The 25,117-nt window shown below is 36.0% G+C and overlaps 1 protein-coding gene, 1 long non-coding RNA gene and 1 other non-coding gene across 6 annotated transcripts in view; 1 reads left to right on the top strand and 2 right to left on the bottom strand.

The window, feature by feature from the left end:
- The window catches only part of LOC107993988 (neurotrimin-like), a 171,424-nt gene that overhangs the window by 53,172 nt on the left and 93,135 nt on the right, over positions 1-25,117 (bottom strand). The window contains exon 1 of one of the 4 annotated variants that reach the window (XM_062080717.1): positions 23,259-23,455. The exons of the other annotated variants lie outside the window; for them this stretch is intronic. Within the exon in view, the coding sequence (XP_061936701.1) occupies positions 23,259-23,388 (130 nt within the window). The 5' untranslated portion in view covers positions 23,389-23,455. Of the gene's footprint in view, positions 1-23,258; positions 23,456-25,117 lie in introns of those variants that run through there. 4 annotated transcript variants of the gene reach the window in all.
- On the top strand, positions 17,475-19,172 carry LOC114578089 (uncharacterized). The gene is made up of 3 exons (XR_009831497.1): positions 17,475-18,626; positions 18,729-18,945; positions 19,037-19,172. It is a non-coding gene; the product is annotated as an uncharacterized LOC114578089 (long non-coding RNA).
- Positions 20,204-20,275, bottom strand: Trnad-guc (transfer RNA aspartic acid (anticodon GUC)). Its single transcript has one exon. It is a non-coding gene; the product is annotated as a tRNA-Asp (tRNA).

The following is a 25,117-nucleotide window of genomic DNA, read 5'->3' as shown; positions in this document are numbered from 1 at the left end:
GTTTTGAAACATGATTCGGTAATATTTATTTCAAGTATTTTTCCTGTTTTTACGATACACTCTCGAAATGGAATACATGTGCATCTTGCCCAAAGCAATATCTAGATATCAGGATAGATATTTATAGACGAAACGGGCATAGTTTCGAAACTTGCAAAATATATTGAACGCGTAATCATAAATTTTCCAATATTTTTTTCGATTATCCAAAATAGCATAAGTATCACGGTAAAACGATGACGTACGATCGGCGAGAGAAACGAACGATATTGCATTTTCCAAAAAAAGAAGCACGATCCAGGCGATAATCTAATCGCCTTTGATCTTTATTCGATACATCGAGATAGAAGATAGAAGATAGATAGAAGATACATGCGAATCAAGAAATTCTCGACTATGAATTCAACTATACTTTGAAAATATAATTATTCGATCGATTTCAACGTAAGATTTGGAATATGGAATAAATGAATAAATGAAAAATGCGTGGAAAATTCCATTTAGGATTTCAATCTTCTTTACGTTACGAGCCGTTTGGATTCGCGATAAACGTCCGAATTAAATCCAAGTAATGCCGCAACACGGTTCAGCGTGTGAACACGAATTCTCACTACTTTTTTATATTCTGGCTTCTGCCAATGACACGTAATTTCCGTACATCCGGAAAACTGCAGATTTGATCCGAAGTGAGAAATACGCGACTGCCAGGGAATTATTAATACGACAAAGTGATTTCATATATATATTTTTTCTTTTTTCCTTTCTTTTTTCACGTATCTATCATTTCATATCACTCGATGATTATTTTCGCGGAGAAAGAAGCAAATATGATACGTTCGAAAAGATCTTTAGGTAATTTTGTGTTTTTTCACTTTCGATTATACCTTTCGAATGATGAAAATCAATAACGAACGATTAAATCTTCGATAAATATTTTACATTAATTTTATACCATTTCAATAATGATAATTAACAGACACAACCGTTCAATATCAATTATTGTAAACGTTTATCGTTCGTTGAATCGAAACGTTCAATATTTTGTTACGTATTTGCTAGTAACAAAAATATACGATCGAAATAAACGCGTACAATTTTTTCAACTATTAAATAATTCGGATCAAAGATAATAATTCGATGTAACTTGAAACGAAAGCGATAATATAAACATCGAACGAGGCAAGCGGAATGGAAGTATCTTCGTATTTCGTTTTATATTCGAAGTTTTCAAATACCGCGTTTATCAAAGTAATTTACGACAAAGTTGCAAATCTCTCTAAAATAGTTTTAAATTCGTTTATTACGTAACATTTAATTATAAAATATTCCGCATTGTATCTGGAAACAAAATAAAAAAAAAAAACTCGCATGGAAATTGGAAATATTTAGTTGAACGTCCAATTAATCTCCGAAATGGATGATTTTTCCAACAAACGTTTTTTTTAACGAACAAACTCTTCGCAAAGGGATCACTGACCACTGAATTTCTAAAGTTAAGTTGAAAAGTGTGCCATGTATTTTATAAAATTTATCGTGGGGCGGCAGAAACGAATTGGTTACCATCTTATACAACTTCTTTAAAACGTTTTAAAACGGGGTAGTCACGTAATTTGTTTAAGTTTAGTAGCATCCCTCGACGAGAAAACTTTCTTCAGCTGATTAATTCTCGTCTTTTATTAACTTTATTATCGTTTTTATTACCTTATTTATTAAGATAACGAAGAAATTAACATTAGAGCGTTTATTTCTTATTTCTACGTTTAACGAATAAATTTTTCCTTTTTCAAATAATTACATCTTTACGTTACGTTACGCTTTATTTCATCTATCAGCGTAACGAGCTTAAAAGGGCTTACAGAGATTCAGAGTCGTGTATGTACGTGTACGCGTGGCAAAGCGTCGTAAATGAGTGAGGGGTACTTTCGCTTGAGCATACGTTCCAACGTTACGTTATCCATCCCTATCCAACAAAGTAGGAGGATTGATTACAAACATCGAGGAACGTTCTCTTTAAGAAACGTTTCGAAGCTAACAACGCGTGCTTTTTCTTTCCAACCTTTGCACGCGATCAATTACGGAGATGGAGTTTCGAACAATTCTGACTTTCCTTTCAAAACTCTTCCATCTTTTTTTCTTCCACGCATCTCTCGTCAATTTGACAATTTAATTAATCATGTATCTTTCGCTATCAATGGAATTGTATCATAGAAACATTATAGAAATTTAATCAGAAGGGTCGACGGTCGCGATTAATTTTTTTTTCGTTGCCATGCGATTCGGATCCATCGACGAATCCGAATTCTCGGACTCGGACTATTTACAAATTCGATGAAATCTTTGGAAAGCGGAGAGCGGAGATCGGGATGAATGGAAATGATAAAATTTATCGGATCTATCGGTTTACCTTTTGGGTGACGACGGAAAGAGAGAAACGCGACACCGGTTCTGTGCCGCGTGTAAATCAACCCGTAACCGGTGGAGGCACGACGAGTCGCAGGCCGCACCGCTGGTGGAACACGAGTGCGGTCAGCGTACTTGTTTAATGCGCAAAAGGCAGAATGCAGTCGGGAGAGAAGTACATATTCCCATTATATCGGTTTGGTCCGGTTCTATCGCGGAATCGCGGTTTTGCCGTACAATACCGGCGGTTTGTCTCGACGGGAAAAGCATGATATGTGCACGCTGTACGCGACGACGATACGTGTCTCGTTTACAGACACGTAGACAGAGAAAGAGAGGGAGAGGGAGAGGGAGAGGGAGAGGGAGAGGGAGAGAGAGAGAGAGAGAGAGATGACGTCGAAGTGCTACCTCTATAGAACGAAGACACGAACGAAAATGAGAGATCACGAGGTGGTAGGTAATAGATGGTACAAGTATCGGTGCGACTCAGTTTAGAAGGCAATTTCACCTCTGTTTATACATGTGCGGTCGCTAACGGTTACACGAATGGATCCTCGCCATTCGCGCGGTTCCTTTGTGCCGCTTTACCACGTTACCAGCTGTTAAGAGCTCGCAAGTTTCGCTTTACGTCACTTTGCGTGCTATCGCGGCAAACCATAAACCTCTATGCATCGTGTCACGGTCTGTGGTATCGAAAAGGTGAAATGGAAAAAAAAAAAAAAAAAAAATACAAGTTTACCCAACTTGAAAATTTTCGATTATTTTCGTTTTAACCCAAGTATCGCGTTAGATGGTTCAAAGCCAGGAAATTAACTAACGGAAATCCAGAATCGTATCCGATTTCATCTAAACGGAACGTTAATCGCTCGTGATTTTGATTAATCGAAAGCGAATCTATCTTCAATCGATGATGCTATTGATCAATTTCATCATTCATTTCTCATATATATTTATGATGTTTCCTGTTAGAAAATCGAATTATACATTCGTTACATACATTTCCTGTTAGAAAATCGAATTATACATTCGTTAATTTTTTTTTCTCACATCGTACGATTATGCTCGAAATATATACTTACGATCGTTAGATTTTGAACGAATTTTACTTCGCTTGATTAAGCGACAGGGCAGTCACTGCAACGTGCTATTGATTTAATGCATTTAATTATATTTCCTGCTTTGACAAACACTTTGCTAAAGTACACGCACGAATATCGTAATGGGCTACTGATAGCTGTTAGCGCTATCTACCCTACCCTACCCTAGATATTAATAATATTTGAATATCGGGACTTGACTCTCCATCATTTTCCGCTTTCATTCTCCCGATATCTTTTTCATAGTCATAAGCGATACTTATTAGGCTAATCCTAACATTTTTTCTATAATTTACGATCTGATCCAATTGAATTATAACCTAAATCAAGATCGTGTTGAATACAAGTTCGATGAAATAACGTTTCCGTATTACGAATATTATCCATTCTGTGTGTGTGTGCGTGCGAGTATATATGTGTGTGTAAGCCGGATTATCTTGCATATTGAATTTCAACGCAACTCCCTAACCATTTTATCGCGTAATATTCATCGAGTGTTTAACGTTATATGGTACAGTGTACTGGTATTATATTTTTCATTCTCTTCTATAAAACTATAGTTGCCATTCTATCATCATATTCTTCTTATATATATCATATTCTTTTTACATTCTTCGTTGTTTAACCGTGATATTTTTGCGTAAAATTTACGCGCGTTCAACGAAAAAAAATCTCTTTACATTCGTTATTTTGCGACAAATTCGTCTAAATATATCGTTTAGATTCTCTAGAAAGGATTATCTTAGCTTATCTTAAATGGTAATTGGTGTTTTAAAATTTGAAACTTTTATACTTCTAAGTAAAAGTTGTATGGAAGATGATGGTTAGTACGTTTTTCCACGAGTTTTGAAAGGATAAAACGTTCATAAAACAACGAATATGGATAATATCCTAGTGGTGCGTGTCAGCTGGCGAAAACGCAACGTATTTTATATTCGCTTACCGACACGATCAATTAAGAGTATAAAAATCTTCGGTCTCGAGGAATCTATTCCTTCCGGACTGCAAACCGGCCAACTTGCTCCTGGATATTATCAAACTTTTCCCGCCCAACTCTTTTCGCGAGACGATAAAAATGGGTCCACCGAATAAATGCATTGTGAGACGCGCAATATTCCCGTTCTTTCATCCTATGAAAATACATTTCGACTCTATCCATCTATCTCCACCTATTTTTTTCCATCCTCGTAGAAAATTCGCATGATTTATAAAACGATATAAAATAATGAACGCTTTTTATCTTCGAGTTCTTTCGTTAAAAAAAATAAATAAATATAGAAACGTGAGAAAATGAAGAAAAATCGTATTGAAATTCGTATATGTTTAGATTTCGATCGATTTATTCCATTTTCGAGAAATTCCTTCTTTTCTTCTAAAGATACGATTTATTTGAAACGAGTTGAACGAATACGTAGAAATTTTGCAAATTTATTTCTATGTTAAACGATCGATGGCGATTGCATCATACGTAACGTAAGGAAACGCGTATTTTGCGATAATTTCATTTAACGCGAAAACAAAAATCTCGTTTCTGTTGGAATAGTTTACGTTTAAGATCGCAATTTGTAAACGTTCAGATAAGAAAAGAAAAGAGGAAAATTAATGGTGGAAGGTAATTGGCTATTTTCGTAAAATTGCACGTGGATTTATGACCCTTGCGCTTCGTTATAGATATAGATACATAATAGGAAATCAAGCATCTGGGGAGTCGTTACATTTTTGAATTATCAAGGAAGCTACGGGAGATATATGATTCAAAGTTCATGTTTTCGCGAATCGTCATTCGTTAAAAAACGCGTTTCGAATTATTCATATCGAATTCTCTTGTATATCTTGATATCGACTCGAGTATATTAAACTCGAGTATATATCAACCAGACGGATAGTACGTAATAATCGTAAGAAACCTTATAACGTCAGAGTTGGTAATAAAAACTTCTTTTTATAAAGAAGCGCTACGGTTATTTCAAACGATAAGTAATGACACCGTTGTACAAAAGCATCGAAGTGTCGGTATTTCTATTTTAAAGATGCGAAAAAAACTTGCTTTGTTTCTTTCTTTTTACGATTGGTACTAACGACCAGAAAAACCGAATACATTACAAAAAATAACGGTTTCAACTTGAAATCACGGTGACAAAGAAGCGCGAATAATTCGATCATCTTGAATAAATCATTCAGAGCAAAACTTTCGATATTTGCAAATTTGATTACGCTACTTTAAAATGTAGAAATGATAATTTACATAAAAAAAGAAAAAAAATAGTTGAAAGAAACACTTGTTAATAAATAATTGGGTAACATATTAAATGTATTAATTAGGCAACTGCAAAATGTTGTGCATTTTCAATTAACAAGAGTAAACTGATGACAAAGTTAAGCGAAAATTATCGATTTAACTAGTAATTTTGTGAAATCTTCAAGTTTGATTTAGATTGGACGTAAAATCGTTCAACTTTATAAATAAACGTTGTCAGATTACAGAATTGCGTTAATGTCACTTTCCCATTTATCCTTTCTGTACGTATATAAAGTGTTGTACACAGACCATATTTCCATGTATCACTTTCGTATTTTCTTTTCGATATTATACGGAACGTATTGACGGGGAGAAGAAGAATTTGAATAAGAATTTCTTGGCTGATCGCAACGTAGAAATGACATGGATATGTAAATTATGGGTTAAAAAAAAATTATTGTAAGCCTAGTGCATATTGGGTGGATACAGGATGACGCAGCGTAAAAGATAAATGACGCTGTATGTACATTCTGTTTAGTCCTTAGTTTCTGTGATTTGACAATCCACGTATAGCGTCGGAAACTGTGCTTCGTTCGCAAATTCAGCGTAGATGAATTATCTTTGTTGCAAAACGATATTCGTGAAATGCGTGTATCTTATTTTTACGATGTCGCATTTAATCTTGATTCAATTCGCAATTCGAAATATTTTCATATCAACTTTCGAATTATCAACATTGAGATTGGAATAGATTTTTTTTTCACAGCTATACATATTTATATAAATACCGCATACGTAGTATTTTGTTGTTTTCATCTTGAAATCGTAACGCGCGAATGATTTTTATTACCATTTTCTTTTTCACCGTGTTTTTTATTAAGTAGCCGATATACGATGCGTCCCTTGATATTAAAAGGTTACGATGTTAAAAGTTACCGCAGTGAATCAAAGGTTTTATATTATTTTTTTTTTCTTTTTTCAGATGACACCGCTACATCGCTGTCGTAATTTATTATTATGGATTACTCGCCACGATAGAGAATAAAAGATGGTAGAATAATCTCATACGAAACTGACAAGAAGAAGAAATTTGTTTGAAAAAAAAAAGAAAATTATATTCGGAAAAATGTGAAAAATGCAAAACCGACCGATCGTTGACAAAAACAAACTTTAACAACAACTTTTTCGATGGCTCGTACGATACGTGCACCCTTATTCGATGAAAAGCAAAATGTATAATTTAATTTTTGATAATCCGTGCTTTAAATTTCAAGGAAGAATTTAAGGTATTCTCCCGTGAGAAATGGGGTCGATACGAACGGTGTTGGTCGATGAAACTTTTGTCTTTAACTCGTTAATTTTGCAGTTACTGGGCGAAATTTAAATTCTTGCCGTTTTCGAGAATGTTGTTACTCCGCTGGCTACACGGAGCTTCGACGAAAGTCGCTCTACGGACAGGCAAACGAGAACGCTTTGTAAATAGCAGCTTAATTATACAGACGGGCGTAGTATGCAAAGCAAATCGGGAACACGAACACAGCTAGCTCTGACCAAGCTTCGACTATCCCTATCTTGCCACACATACGTCTTATTCTCCCGTACATACGCACGAATACCGAAATAAATTTATACTATATGTTACGAGGTAACGGTGCATATGCATGGGATTACGTGTGCATCATTCGATGGAAATAAATAAATATGTATACGCGCTTTCGTGTACATATGTACATATCTAGTTGCATTTATTTTAGAAAAATAAATAAATAAATACGCGTGATCGCGTATACGAGAATACCATACAGGTGTACATAGTAGAGACAACGATGAATACGTAGTATATATATATATCGCGAGTCGGTTTCCTCACGGATTATAGCCGAGTTTCGGTTCCATGAGGCAAGATGTTACGCGGGAGTTCACCAGCTAACTATTAACTGCATCTAATTACAAGGGTTGATGGAACATAGATGTCTAATTAATGGCTATGAGATTTACACAGGGATGCGCGTCACAGTTTCGACCATGTTGCATAAGACGTCTCAATAATGAATGTCTTTCGTATTTTGTTTCTGGTAACGAGCATTGAGACTGAATTTAGCCGAAAAGGGAAATCATGGTCGTTATCATGGAACGTCGTAACGTACAATAGGTGGCGGACTTATCTTTGTGTCTTGATTCAATGCGATCGTAATTAAACAAGCATACTGTAATCGCATTGTGTAACCATATCTAAATATTTCAATTTCAACTATTCCCTTGATACTTTTTCTTCTTTCTATTTTTTTAATCGTACGATTCTTATACCTATGATATCAATTTTCGTTTTGGAAGAAAATCAGTTGACGAAACAAATTGTCGACGAAACTGTTCGAAGAATCGTTGACCGAACGATATACGTATAGACTCGAACGAAAAAAAGAAAAGAATCACTGGATGCGATCGTAGATTTTTCATTTTCATTCCCAAAACGTAGGAGATGTTTTCCAGTTGAAACAATGCCATCGTCTTATTTTTAGAGACGTACCGACGATTCGATTTCTTCCAACTTGAAGCAACAACGATGATATTTCGAAGTACGAAGACGTTTAAATCCAATTCGAACGAAAAATTGCGTTATATCGTAAACCGAAAACAGAATTTACTTTTTCATTCTTGTTCGTTCGATAATAACTTAGCCAAGAGATATTATTTTAAATTTCAAACGATTTTCGCACGATCGTTCGATTTATACGCTTTTCCCTATTCGAGGAAGAGCTAGGAAAGAATGCGAAAAAGTGAAAAAGTTATTTATTTCGAATTTGGGAAGGGATGTAAAATTGTCGTTTCTAGCAATCGTTCCACGAGTCGTATTTTCCTTTTAAAGTATCTTTGATTCGATGGAGAAATCGCGAAACCGAAATCTTTCTAATTTTACGAACGATCTTTCCTAAGGATTCATTATTGAAGAATTGAAATAGCGCTATTTGTCTTTTTTTTATCTCCTCTCCATCCAATTTACTAAAGTTAAAGAAAAAATCAACGAGAGAATGAAATCCAATAGTTGGTTAATGGAGTGTAATAAGAATTTTTGCACCTCGAAAAATGTCTCCCTTTCATAAAGTTGGCTTTTCGGTTCTCGTTGAAAAGTCACTTTTCGTATCTGAAAAACAAGCAAAGTAAATCAATCTCCGACCATTATATAATCCATCTTAACTTTAACTCGAAACGTGTCGTTTCATTAAAATCCATAGCCATCTTCCGAAAGATTAGATTTCAATTTTATTTCGGCGACGAGTTTGGTAAAATTATTATGATAATAAACGTTTAAATATCGTAACGTAAAGAAGAATAATAAACGATCATTTAAAGCAACGCCATCTACGAGTTTTAATTTTATCTGTAATCCCATCTATTTCGTTCTGATAATCATCGAATATAAAATAGATACGAAGGGTATAAGAGGGTGCAGCGAAATTTGCAAATTCGATCATGCCAAATTAGTTGGAATCCGACTAGTTGGAATCGTTGTATTCATTTGTTTGTAATTGGAAAGTTTTTGCGGTTGAAGGTTATATCTAATAATCGTTTAATCGCAAATTACGAAATATTAAGATGGAGGATTTAAACAATAATCCATAAGGCAAAAGTTTTAACGTAAAATTATTCGGTCATAATCTACTAACTACTTATACATTCTTTTATAAGAAATACCGAACTGAAATAAAATTATAAAACCAGATTACCCCTATCTCTGATATTTCACCGGGACCCAGTTTTCTTCAACTTTTCCCTTTTCCTAAACTGAAATTCAACTTGTTTTACGTCCATCTCTTAAAATGGATGTTTACGTTTAAAACTTTTAAAATGACGAAGCTAAATCCCGCCATCTTTCAACGATTAGAAATCTCTTCTTCTTATTACACGAGTATATCACAATTACGAAAGCACGCCTTCTCTCGCGACAACGCGAGAGTATCGAGTGATAATTTTATTTATTTTTTATTTATTATTTATATTCGTAACTATCGATATCGTGATGTGATCGATGTCGCGGAAACAGAATTGCGCGTGAAGCGAAAATGCCTCGAAAATCAAAAGTCTATTCGTACAATTTCCAATTAAGCGGACATTGGTTCGCTCTGTTTATCGTTGCATCCGTTTACCGCGTTCCGATACGTAGTTTCGAAACGAACCTTTTATTTCGCATAACTTATGGAAAATTTTTTTCTAGTTTCCACGATTAATCAAGCACGCTTTAAAAGAATTTAATTGTATAGTTTGTTCGATCGTTTAACCCGAGAAATAAAGAAACAGAATCTCGTTCGAACGAGTAATAATTTTGTAATGATTAAAACAGATTTTATAAAAAGAGACGAAAGCTTGATAAATCGTTATATATATATAGACGTGTAATTTCCTTGAAGAACGTTTCATAGAGCTTCATGAAATTACGAACGATAATTTTCTCCTTACAAACGGTATTTAATACGAACGATTTATTTCGTTTTATGCAATTGGTTTATCGATTACATCCAAACGAATTATCAAAGTATCGAATCGACAATCAATTCTCAAGTATAGAATTTATCTATACTATAATTCGTATCTGTGTCACGCGAAACAATTTTTGAAGGATCTTGAATACCTATGATTGTATACTCATCGTTTCTAAAAATAAAATATTAATCTATGATTTTTACGTCTCGTATCGTATTTTGTATTACGTGTGCAGTTCGTTGTATCGATTTTTTGCTAATTTTACCATTCTATTTAAGTGTAAAATCGATTAATTTCGCGTAAACAGTTTCCCGTGTCTTTTCTACTCGATTACACGTTCGAACGTACCTTACTTTTCTAATGTTCTTCGATTCTTCTTCTCCTTCCTTTGCCATTTGGCCGCTCGCTAAATAAATTTCAATGATAAAGAATTAAATTTCGTCGATATTCGTGTTGCAATTTTAATTAGATGCGATCATTTTTTTTCTCCGATTTCGAAACACGATAAATCGATTTATCGTTGTTTTCGTTTTAAATCGATGAAATATTTGACCGAACCGAATAACCGCAGATCTGGCTGGAACCTGCGATTTACGTTAATTACGTTACTGTGAAATCGATAATTCGGAATAATAAACATCGAAAGAGACGAGGGGAAAAAGGAAATTTGTAAAAGCAAGCGTAATCAGTTGCCGTGATCGATGCCTCTTTCGAAATTCTATCCGTACGCTTATAAAATATTTTCAAATCATTTCGTAGAAATACAGAAAACCTTTAGAATAGATATAACGCAATCTTTGATTCTACGTCTACGTTTCTAACCTATAGATCGAGGATCGTGGAAAAACTCGCCGATATTTTTCGAGTTTTACGATACCACGGACTCGAGTTTTATAGCGACCTTTCAATACCAGCTAACGTTACGGATTCAAATTGTATTTCCCGTTTACGATGCATTTTCACACGATGTTGTTTTACCGTTTTCCATATCTCTCACCCCTTTCATCGTATACGGCGTATACTTGTTCGGACTTTCATCTTAGAACGATCAAACGGGTCAATTTTCTTTCAACCGTCGCTTTTTTCCAATCAACAGAACCGCTCCAAACATATTATTTACGTATTTTCATTACGTATTTTTCAAAACGTATTTTTCGTTCAATTTGCTTCGCATAATTACAAACAACATCTCTTACAAACTGACCGTCTACTTAAATTTCTATTAAAATTCAGTTGTCCGATCGATCGATAGCGACACACGAATACTATAACGTTATAAAGTTGTTTAAATATCGTTAATAAAAGAGAAAATAAATATTCAAAAAGAGATTAATTTGTTCTTCAACGATACACGCTCGATCGACCGAGAATTAAAAAGAGAAAAGAAAAAGAGAGAAGAGGAGGGCAAAAAAAAAAAAAGAAAAACAATACTCGAATAACAATGAAGCAATACGATCTCGTGTGAAACCTAACAGACTCTCGATCTCTTTGAACTGTGCGCAACCAAAATTCATTATTTTCCGACAATCGATCGGGTTTTCCTACAAATGAATAGGTTCGATACACGTACTCTGAAACAACCAAGTCACTACTCTTTATTTATATTCGATGGTATTCCCTCCGATATACCGAATGTATAAATTATTTTTTCACTCTATTTTTAAATGAACCATCAAACCAACGGTACGAATCGATTTGTTCAAATTTGTAAGCTTTCGGATAGCTACGATAAAAATTATAACGTTAATTTAAACTTAGAGATACGTTTCTATCGGAGGCAAACTTTAATATTTCGTAACTAATTATGGGAACAAATTATTCCCATATCGTTTTTTGGATAGAATTTCTGGGTTGAATTGATAGAATAGCTTTCGATGATCGTTAAATGTTAAAGGTAAATAATTTAATTATAATACGTTACGGCTAGAGCAAATATCTTAGCGCGGAGATGAAATTAGATTAACTTCGTTTAAAATATGAAGCAGAAATTTAAAAGAGATCTCGATCTAGTGAATTAATCGCAACGCTGAAAAAAATCTTATCGATTTGCATCTCAACCGACGCTCTGATAATAAGAACGCGAGAAATACGAACCTCTACGAAACTTTATTCTAATTTGAATAAAACGTTAAAAAAACGTGACATGACGAAAAGGGTCGAGTCAAGAATTTACGACATAATTAGCCGTATTACCATTGGAAAGCCAATTAACCGTAATTACCTAAGATAATTACCTTACCCCCTTGATAGCGGAAAGAAAGGTGGCGTCAAAACAAACCTTATAAAACGTATATAATTATACGAGATAAGATCGAATTGTTGTTGTTTCTTACTTTTTGTTTATTGTTAAATATGAAGAATGTAAATGGAAATTGAGTTGAAAATAATGGTTAAAAGATTGGGTTATTTCAATTTATTCTCGACTCGGGCAAAAGCGAAACAGCGACTGTAAAACTATGCCTACGAAGGAATAAATATCTAGAAGCACGTCGTGAAACACACACGATAGGTGGAAGGCGGGAAAGGAAATAAAATACGATGGCTGCCAAGTGTGCGATGAACCGTACGAGGATTCGCCGGTGGAAAGAGCAAATTTACCGTGGCACGTGTGAAAAGTGGGGTTCAAGAGAGATGCGGCCGTTACCATAATCGTGAATCATTTACGTGCATGTATAATCTATATAGCGGGTCGATGAATTGTATCGTTTCTATCGTCGATACGCCTACGAGCTACGACGAGTTGTCCATATTCTTCGAGCACGCGGATGCTGTCAAAATTATAATCTATCGATCGGCCGTGATATAGCGTTACACAGGGAATGGATAACAAACGATGGGAAATAATCTTTCTTCGATCTTCCTTGTACTTCTGCGAATACACATAGAATGCACGTAGGACAATAACGTTATCGGGAACATTAATCCTTGGAAAGATGCGATTCGCTATATATAACGGCGAGGCTATCGATATCCTGTATGATACGTTCGACTATAACGTCGAATTAACCGCTGCGAAATAATGTTACTATACGGTACAATTTGAGCGACGATTAACTATGCAAAACGGATCAGATTTTCTTTTATCTTATATATCCATCAAAGAGAAACATTTTTTTTATCATTTTTTTGTATTATTCGTATCGATTAACACGAATTAATTATTCGAGCAACGCGAGAACGAGACGATGGAACGTTAGATGCGTAGAAAAAAGAAAAAGAGACTATTTGAAACGAACGAAGAGAATGTACCAATGAACGTTTATTTTGTAATTTACTTTGTTTATGGGAACAATCGAATAATGGAATGCGATAGAATTTGCATTTACCGTATTTATCGCAATTTTGGAATAGTAATCGTACAACGTGCACGGACGATCAATTTTCGATCGAGCAATTTTCTCACACACGTATACTCGCATATCCATTCGTTCACTGATACATCGTTGCAAATATTTATATTTTGATTCGAAAAAACAAAAATTTTGATATTTCTAATATTTTTCACAATCAGGCAATACATAAATACGTTTTTTTAATATCTTTTCTATATTTGCCTGGTTTTTTCGATGAATCGTATATCTCGCGTACATTTACGTTTGATTTAATTACGATTATTGAGATTTCGTCTCGCGTAACGTTTCCACTTTACGATACGTGTTACGCGTTCGTCAATTTCCCTCGGTTTTACTTTCATGGCTTCGCTCGAGCCCCGTTACCGAAACAGCCCCCTTTCCTTCCTGGATAGTCGGTGACAAATCAACAAGGGGGAGAAAAATAAATCAAACGAATTCGGACTATAGGATGAAAAGTTTCCAAATAACGAAGAGCGGACACTTTAATTCTTTCATTACAACGACTGTCAATCCTATGTCCTGCATCGTTTTTTTTCATTTTACCAAATGTATCCAACGGTTTTCCGTTATTTCTAGTCACGTATATTTTTACAAATTTGCCAGAGGCCGTTAGATATTCCCTTCCGTTTTTCGTAATAACGTTTTATTCGAAAATAAAAAAATAAAATTTAGTATCGCGTCTAATTCGATCTTCCTCGAATTAAAAATCGAAAGGATAATCAAATAGATAGGTTTCTTTTACTTCTCTTCTTTAAAATTGCGATCGTGAGCTTGCGCGATATGATCTCCGATACGTTTTCCAGAGGTAAGCAATTTTTTTAGAAATCGAAATTTATAAATTTTGTAAATAAATTTGTAAATAAATTCATTCGAAATTAAATCTCTTTTTCGTTTAATTGTCGTGCACACTTTGTACGATTTCAACAATTTTTGAAGAGATTTTTTTTCCGACAAAGAACTGTTGTTACGTGAAAATTTATTTAGCAAAGAGATGTACCAACGTCACTGGTATAATTTAGCAAATAAAAATGTCTTGCGTTAGTTGAAACGAAACAACAAAAGCATGTACGTCGACATTTTTCAGATATTTAAGCGAATAAACGATGAAATACTTTTTTATCGTAGCCGAAAGCGCGCACCGTGAGATTAATTTTTTCGAGCGATCTTAACAAGATCGTTTAAACGTTACTAAGTGAAAAGGAATGAAAGGAACGAAAGGAATACACGACGCGTGAGATATGTAAATGTTAGAGGAGTCGGGAAATATCGCAACCGTGTAATTGAATCGACTAACTTTGTATCTAGTCCAGACAAACGGATGGGGGAAATATACGCGCAATTATACGCGTTTACGTGAAAAATGGAATTTCAACTGCACGTACGTTACGAAATATCAATTCGCCAAAATCCATTCGGATCGCCACTATTCGCAGTTATTATAATAGCGGGTTAAAATTTTAATTGACTCGTTACATTTCGTGTATTTTAAATAGAATTTTTTACTCGAGAATGACTGATCCGCGTTTCCAACATTTCCATCGCAATATCACTCCTCTATTCGTACGGAAACTACGTTTTCGAAAATTCGCCAAGAACATAGCAATTGTACCCTGCGAAATGAAGGATTATCGTTCGCGAGATCTCCATAATCGCACAGCGTTTCGAATCTGATTCCCATTTCTTCATTCTACGTTTCCTTATTCTATCTCGATCCATTTTCTCCCGATCTTCGCTTATCTGTTTCTAGCCTCTTGTTTGAACAAAGACAGTTCATTCTTATTCCGATCCATTTTCTCAATCTCTTATCTATTATTAGTTAACTTTTGTCTTACGAGATTCGGTCAGAGAAAGATACATTTTTCGAACTCGACCAATAACTGGAAAACACGGTTACGCGTTCACCCAATCCTTTCCACCGTATTATTAAAGTTTATTACGAGTAAAATTATCAAATTTCGTAAACCGTAATTATCGATATTAACACGAAATATCGATAATTCGCAAGCAACAACTATGTTGCGATAAAGATAAGATATCTTGGTAAAACTTTAATCTCAATCTTGAGAAATATGAAAAGCTCGTGTAAGTACGGCTCGTGTACGAAACTACTCGTGTACGGTTTCGTTTTATCTCTGTGCATTTTTATTTAGACGATATTATATTCCGACCTATCTCCTTGATCCGTGTTTGTTTTCTTCTTGTATGTCTACCGTACGCCACCATTTCTTACAAGTGATTACATCTTTACATTTTCTTTATTTTCTTATATCGCACGAGCTATATTATTATAAAAGACAGGAATCGAATATTTGCATTTTTCGTTTGAATTGTACGGATCGATAGGGTAAATTTTCATAAATCCCAATTCTCTTTTGTTAACTTATTATCGCAAATATCGAGAATGATCTTTGAATTGAAAATATTTAACGGACCTTAAGGATTATTATACCTCCGACACAATTCTCGTCTAGATCCACGTATCTTGCTTGTGTATAAATATATGTTATTACTATTTACGTACGTACACGATCAAAGGATACGTTATCATACAAAAAAGTGAAATCCATCGATAAAATATTTCATATTGTTGATGGATTTTGAAAAATATAACATATATAAATATAGCTCGAGGAAATAGGAGTTATCGATCTCGATATTCGTTCTCGTGATGCGATTTGAAATCCGTTTCCTTTTACTATTCGATCGTCCTCGATCCAACGTCTATTTCCTCCTATCACGATTGCTTTCTTTATCCGAACGATAAACTTAACTTAGCTATATATATATATAATAACGTTTCGTAAAATAAATCTAAATCCGAAATGATAATTGCAAACATTTAACGCAATAAACGCGGCTCACTCGAGTAGAATTTCATTGTAAATAATAAGTGATAAATAAGTAGCGGTTCAAAGAGAACGATGTCTCGAGGATTCTGATGGTTGAAGCGTGGAAATACACGTATGCCATATACGTTAATTCGTGCGTTACCGCATATGAATGGGTTAACGAGACTTTGATATAACAGTGTTAACGATAACCTTTATAACGCGAGGAATAATAGAAGTTTATAACACGATGATAATAGAAACTGCATCGATGATAACAAAAACGGTAATTGTGCTCTGGGAAACATTGTACATTACTCGTGCATTTACGGAAATACCTAGATTCTAAAGAAGCCACTTTCAGAAAAGACGAAGTTATTTATTTACTCGTACAATTTTTTGTATTAACAATTAATATCGAATACATGGCGCACGATCGAGTTGCAAGTTTTACATTTTTTCGAACGTCTCTTTTTTCAAATATTTACAATCACGAGTTTTTCCAATCCTAGATGTATGTAAACAATTGAAAGCGTTACGAGAATTGAAGGCACAGTGGTATATCCGAGCTGATATTCGATATTTCTCCTCTCGAAAGAAATAAGATAAAAGAATCAATCCAGTCGCGCTAGTTTTCGTTTTTCTCTTTTTCCAAAATAGGAGGAAATCTTTTATATATTTAAGCTCAATGAAGCGTGCTAATAGAAAGAATACCACGTCATACGTTTCCTCTGATGCGACAGAAAAACCGAATTCGTCGATTTAATTGACATCGCTGCTACTTCGAATAAAGACTACGTTTTCTTTATATCTTCATCTTCGTCACTCGTGTTCGATTCGTGATCGTATCGTCGTGATCGCTCGGCGATGTTACGCACAATTGTTGCGAGAAAAATGCGAGAAAAAAATCTCTATTTCTAATAAACTTGTTTCATAGCACGCACCTTGTCGCGTAAAATTCTTCTGTGTATTTGAACCGGAAAGGAAAACTAGGTTAATTTTACATCGAGTGAATAATAAAAAAAGAATTTAAAACGAGAGAATGATATAAATTTTGTATATTTTTCGTTCGTATCTTTTTCCTCTTTTTCTTCTTTTATTTAATATGATACCATACTTAAAAAATACCATACGAATGACAATAATCGATAGAAACAAAAAAAAATGATAAAGCTGAAATTATAAAAAATCTAACTAGATGTATATTTATATATATATACATAAACAGCATAACTACTTAATAATTAAAAATTTATTTTTCAAGTATCGTTTATCGATAGTTTATCGATATTTACACAGGATATTTTTTTCTCGTCCCGCGTTGAAACGTTTTCTTTTCGCGCGTATTTTCGCCTATTAAAAGAGCGAATCGTCGATACGATTCACTCGAGCTTTTCCTCTTCTTCGAAACTTCTTTATACGTTTTCTTGGTCTGAAAGTTCTTCGCTGTGCCGATCTTGGCTCTTTCCGGTCTACGTATATAACGGAACGTTAGGACTCGACCGTTTCTTTGCGACGTTCTTTCTTCGTCATTTGCCTTTTCCAGTATTCCGACGACAGTGACTCGAGTGTTTTCTTAATCTTTCACGCGAAATGGAATATATTAGCCGTTTCCCTCGAAAAACTCGTCGTTTGCTTTCTACCTATCCCTGTACCTTCGGTCAACACTTTTCGTCTACTTGTACAGTAATTACTTCGATCCGTATACGATTAAGACGCGTTTTTTTCTTCCAATTGATAAATCTTTAATTGTGCCATCGTTATCTACAAAGATAAAAGGGAGAAGAAAAGGAAGAAGAAGAAGAAGAGGAAGAAGAAGAAGAAGAGAAAGAAGAAGAGGAAGATGAAGAAGAAGAGGAAGAAGAAGAAGAAGAAAGAAGTCTCGTCTCGATGAAATATTAAAAATTGAAATTTGTTGAAGCAAAAATGTAGGCGAGTGAGATGGAAGGGGGAGGGGGAAGAAAAAAGAGATTGCGCTAAAAAGAAAAAGTGAACACCGTGAAGTTTATTAGGAAAGAAATGAAATTTTCCGACTGTGAGTTTAATACCTCCCAACGCTTACACCGCATAATTCTGCCTAAAGAACTTAAAGTTCACATGCAGCTACAGCCAGCCCACGTTCCTTCTCTCCCGAGGAGATTCTTTTAGAATTGGATTCAAGATTTCTACTCTGTTGTTTCTTCTCCTTTTTCCTGTCTTTCTTAAAAGAATGAATTCTCCTCTTCCCCAAGTAAGTAATTAGAACTCAACACTGTGATTTCAAGTTTTAAGAATAATAATCGAGATTGATCGAGTTACGCGGATAATTTTATCTCTATTTTTTCCCGACCAGCTCGTTGGGATCGTATCGTTGGATCACGCCCACTTAATCGAATCGGTTCTATCGAATACGCAATTTATTACCAATGAATTGCATGCATAGCGGGTGTGACGCGGTATGCGATTCTCAACTGGAGAACGGCAAAGCTGACCTGTCGCACAACAGCTGGAAACATCGACCACGTCTTGTCGCGTACCTGTTGCAAACTTTGCAACCGACATGGTGCAACGTACGTATAAAACAGCCGTTGCTTCGATCCAACAGGCCTGCTTAATGGATGTTTCCAATTAATTTCTAATCGACGATTCCTATGTTCACAGTTTATCAGATGCTAGAGAAGACCGACAACTTTCGCAGCAGAAACATGCTCGACTCGTGCTTCCCGCTATCGAGTTTGAAAAAGATCTCTAATATTCGAACGCGAATATCGTATAACGCGAAGCTGAAAATTTTGTAGTAGAATCGGCGAAGAAGCGCGAAATAGTCTTAAAAACCAGTATGGAATTATATTGAAAGAATTGTATATCGAGATGCGAATCGTTTGGAAAAATAACGCGAACGATTTTGATTTGAAACGATTGGAATTCGAGCGAAGAACGGTCATCTTTGATCGCGTGTAAATTATACTGCGTGCGGGAAAAAATATAAAAAAGAGTAAAGAAGTAAATATATATCCGAAATATATCCACATTTATCCGAATAGAAAATTGAATCGGTTTAAAATAGAATAAAACAGAAACATATATAGCATCCATCGGCACGTGCGATCAATTATAAAAATTAACGGTGGCTCAGAATTATTAAACAAGCTCCCAATTTTTTCGCTTTTTTCCGTATACGAACACGACAATGAACCGTTTTCTCGCTTTTTTGTGTCCCACATTCGAAAATTTTATTCATAACGATGGAAAAAAAAACAATCGTGAATATTGCGACATAAATACAACGGATTTAAGTTGATCGAATCAACGATGAAAATTTAATAAAAATCGCAAGCTATAAATATTTATCGAAATATAAGATAAGCGAAGTGGATATATTCTAAGATAAAAAATGATAAGAGCAAAGGTAAATAACGATCCATTTATAAGTCGCGCTATTAAATTGTATCCCTACCTACGACACGTTTTTTTCAACTCAATAGCGATCCGACATTAGCTCGCAAGAACACGCGGTATTTGCATTTGACAGCAAACTGAAGTACGGTTGTGCGACGTGTTTGAGCTTAATCTACGCCTGACTGAGAGGATTATCGGAAAATGTTTCGATCGAAGCGATTTGCTCATGTTTCCAGCTTCGGACGAAATCATCTTTTCCCATATCATTAATTCGAATCACAATCGCATCAAAATTTTCCCATCTTTACGCGAGAAATTACTGTACGTCACTTTTACATTAATTTAATCTACTTAACGACGTAATTTTCGACGCAATATTTCGTGTGTTGCGAGAGGAAAGAAGGAGGAAAAAATAAAAATTATTTTTCACTCCCCGACGGGGAATCGAACCCCGGTCTCCCGCGTGACAGGCGGGGATACTAACCACTATACTATCGAGGAGAGGACGTTTGTCACGTCATCGGTTACACTACCTATTCGTCTTGCTTACTTTTCTTTTCCACTTACGATTACGATTTCATTTCATCGTGCCACATACATATATATATATAGATATCACGCGAATCTATCAGGTTAGAAATAATTTGTGGCGGGTATTCGAGTCGGTGAAAGAAAATGGGGATGAAAGATGCGCAGATGGCCGAAGATTGGATCGTTCCTTTGACAATTTCGTCACGAGAGCGAGAATTTATTCCGGTATGAATCGTATCCGTAGTTAACGACGAGTCGAACGATAGGGAAATAAATCACTTTTGGAAAGCGGTGGTCGATGCTCTTGCTTTTCTGTAACGGCTCGATACGAGCCGTGCCATTTGTTTAAATCAATTTCGAGAGGCGTGAAAATTCGATGAACGTACACGTATACGTTTTGCGCGAATTAAATTCCGATTGATAATACTCGGCGCCAACTTGAATTTGTAAAATTACCGATAGCTGAATCAGACTGATGGCCTCTCTCATTTTGCATGCACGCTTCAGCTACACGGCGCGCGACGTTCAACCACAAATGGGTTTGTAGCACGCTAGGAATAACTATCAACCGAATAATTTCTCGTTGTCATCTTTAATAATGGTATCGTGCGGCTCGTATACCGATATTATAAAATAGGCCTAATACCGTTTACCCTCAATTTTCTTCTTTCCCCGAATCCCGAATTTTATCCTACCGCGTGAAATTATAACGATATAAGTTATACGAGAAATTATAATGAAATATAATTCGAGAATGAAACGTTACGATATTATAATTATCGTTTTGTAAATAATTATACACGAGGTTTAAATCAGCTATATTAATTTAATGAAAACAAATTGACTTTGTAGTACAATTTCATGCATAAGTAACAACGTATGAATAACGTGTGAAATATATACGTGGAATTAAACTGTCGATATCTCGATAAATAGATTTTAAACAGACGAATTGTTAGACGAAGATTTATAGCGCGTAACGTAACAAATTTCAAGTACGCCTAACGTTACGTAAGAGAAAAGTAAATATCGCAAAGCTCGTCGATTTATCTTTGGTAAGAAGGGAATGTTCTCAGGGTAAACGGTAGCTGTAAATCAACGGTATTTTCTTCGCTCGTGAAAGTGGATGCGTGTGATGTATGCATTTCTCGTCACGCACCATATTTCCGTTTAGATTATTCTCGCAAATAGTAAATAGATAGATTCTTCTCTAGAATGAAATACCGTATAAATATTTTCTAATGGGAATTCGTAATTCGCAACGTTCCGTTTTATTCTTTGTAGTTTCTTTGGGCGAATAATTTTCTTACTTCTATCTAGTTTCTTCTCGAAAATCACGCAACTTTGATTCGGATTATTTACATTTCGCGAAAGAAAAAAAAAGAAACGAGAAGAAAAAAAACACATTGGAGATAATAAACGTGAAAAGAAAATTGTTTTTTTCTTTTCGTTTTCGATTAATCGTTGTATTCTCGATCCAATCCGTTCGGTATTGAACGGAGATTTCCAACAATCGGGACAAGTGTACTCTTAAAGCGGTGCGCGAGGCCGATTGTTAGCGGTGTTAAACCAGTGAATAACGACGATAACCGCTTTCAAACTCGTTAAATGGTTAAAAACAATTGCGTTTTAACGAATGGAAAAGTATTCGCTGTTAGCAGCATCGTATAAAGCTTGGATAACCCGCGATCATTTATCGATCGCGAAAAATTCGATAAACGTTAATCGCCTATTTCCAAGTACCCAGTTGCAAAGTTTTCGATCGAAGAGTGATTAGTTTTAGTTGAAGAAAATTATAAAATTATAAATTTCCGTTAGATTGCAACGAGATTGCGAGATATTCCGGAAGAGAAAGAACGATCGCGTCTTGTCGCGAGTAGGAAAAGCACGAACGTCGAATGTAATCGTCTCTGTGTGCGATTCGACTCGAAATCTCGAAAACGCGCGGTGATTGCATTCACCGATAACAGCGTGAAATTGCATTCCTACTCGTTGTAACATACGTGTAGCGGTATCACGAGTTAGATACGTGAAATAACTTTGAACGGTAATGATGACAACCGCACAATTGAAACCGAATACAGATATCTTGTAGCTAAACCTCGTTCGTGGAAATTGAACGGTATGTTTCGGTAAATCTAACGCGATCGATTATTCGCTCATACATGGGCGAAACGCACACGAAACGCGAATTAAAATCACGACCATCACTCGTTACACGTGTTATCCGAGAACGGATTATTAATTAATTATAAGTGGCACTGTTAACTGTACCGACACATTTACGAACACATTTCATCGAACATCCTCGCGTTTTACACTTTACTGCTCGATAATCCAATTTATCGAGTAATCGTAAGGAAATGAAATGGAAAAAAATAAAAAATTATACAAAGAGTTACAATTCGTGAGAAAGATGAACAATTTTCCAGTTAATCGCGATTTAATCAGATTATATCAGAGATTTTAAATGAATTCTTTTTTTTTCTATCTTTCGAAATTTTATTTTTACTCTTCCTTTTTTCGATATTTATACTTTTGATCAAAAGTTGACGAGAATCGCGGGAAGATTTTGCTCTCGACAATGCAAGATGGACAAGGAAAACGGCGGTGAGGACGCGAGATAAAAAACGAACGATGAACAAGTTTTTCGATAGCGAAAAAAAATTTCACCGCAATCTTTGGTAACCTTTGATTACAACGACTAGACGAAGCGACACGTCCACTGGAAAACTTTTTTTCTCTTTTAAACGCGAAATCCAAAGTTTGTAGGGATGGATGGAGATGGAAGAAGGGGAAGAAATTGAGATGAACGAAATTGATGAAATTTTCATATATACGAGTAAATAGTACACGTGTGCGAAGTGAAAGATGTGGGAAACGAAGATGCGGTTTTGACCGCCACCAGGGGCCGAGAGTATTCCACCAGGGTAGCCAAAGAATGCGCACTCACCGATGGAACCGGTCGAATTATCGGTCCAAACACTGGTTGCAAAAGTGGAAAGTAGGAAAAGCGTAGCCGTGAAGAACCGCGAACGGTTGCCGACGCTCCCTAAAACACGGTTCGCACGTTCACCGAACATCACGGTACAAAGCGAGGACGAGAGGATACGCGGCCGGCATCCCGACTGAGGGATCGCGCTTTTCCAACCCCAACATCGTGTTTCTCTTTCCCCTCCTCTCCCTTCTGGGCTTGCATCCCCCTACCACATTTCCTTTCCCGCCACGCGCAGAAGCCCCAACGTTCTTCCACCCTTTCCAACTCTTCCCACCCTGTCTCTCTTTCTCTCTCTCTCTTCTAATTTTACTCGCTTATCTATTATCGATAAGCGACGATTAATTACCGAGTCAGTGGCATACCCTTTTCGGTTATTCGTTAAACGATAGATACACCTGTGGAACGTTCCTCTTCTTCCCCTTCTTTTCTAGTTGTCGCGCGTTGTGAAGATCACCGAGACGTTCGATACATTTCGTGCGAACTATCGGGATAACCTTGAACTTGAACGTCGCATCGAGTCTGCCACCGCATCTATCGTTACGCGCGTTATGGAACAGATTTTCGACGCGTGCGAAGAGAGAAGAAACGGCGCGTGAAAAATATTTATCCGTTCGACGGCAAAAAAAAAAAAAACGAAACGACGATCATTCGGGCTAATTTCTATTTCAATAGTTGCAGGTAGCACGGAATGCATCGCTCTTGGAGCGGCAAAACACGCAAAGTACTCTTCGACGTACAATTGGCGACGTACACGCGATTACTATCGAAATTAAGCGAAAATATTTGTACGATATGATCGATATTTTGCGTACCGCGTATATTTTTGATAAATATAACGCACGTTTGATACACATTTATATAAATATATACGTTACGGAGAAATTCGAAAAGATAAATAGAATATCGTATATCTCGTGATTGATTGAACGATAAATGCTTCGTCTAATAAGCGAAATCTATCGTGGGGGTGCTCGAAATAGATGGAACAATGTGAGGAATATTCACCGGTTGACAAGGAACGTCGATTATTCGATCAATGGAGAGTACACTTAATGACTAAGATTAGGGATGGTCGAAGCTGCTTCTATTACGATGGACCTTTAAGGGATATTAATCATCTGGTTGAATCGAATAGAGCGATAAACGTGAAACGGGAGGGATCGCGAATACTCGCGTTAAATAACGGCGAATCTCGAATGTTTATGTTACGTGTAAAATATTGGTGAAATATTTTGAACGATACGAACGAGTCGAAATGGAAAGAGAGCAACGGGTAAGTGTGTGTTTCCACGCCCTTCCGTACGTGGCAAAATCTGTGGAGAGGTGTATATGAGTTATACAGAAAATCGTGACATATGGAGGAAGGGTGTATAAGAGAGAATAAGTTATCGCGGATGGTATATTGGAAGGCGTGTTCGAGAGACTGGAAGGCGCCACGAGACACACGGCCATTGTACGGGCTTCCACCAAGCTTTGCGACCACGCTTCGGCCCTTCTTCCTTCTCCTCCCTTTTTCGTTTTCTTTTTCCTCTTCCTCTTTGTGCCGTTAACGCGAATTCGCCTCTCCTCCCCCCTCTTAAGGGTTGCGCACCCTCTGCCGCATCGCTATCGCCTGCCAGTATCACTCTGGTCCTTGAATTCTCGAGCGCGAGTGAAAATTCCCTTCCCTTTTTCCTTTCGTCGATTTTCGAGTCGATCGACCGTATTCAACTATGACCCCAAAATAGTTTGCATTCCCTCGTAAACCTTTCGATTGCCTTTCAGCTTTTATCTCGTATCCGCAAATCTTTTCGGATCTATCCATATTTTCTTTC

Source organism: Apis cerana, linkage group LG10, assembly GCF_029169275.1.
Source record: "Apis cerana isolate GH-2021 linkage group LG10, AcerK_1.0, whole genome shotgun sequence".
NCBI classification, from domain to species: domain Eukaryota; kingdom Metazoa; phylum Arthropoda; class Insecta; order Hymenoptera; family Apidae; genus Apis; species Apis cerana.
Note: the sequence above shows the minus strand (reverse complement) of the source record. Positions and strands in the feature narration are given on the sequence as shown.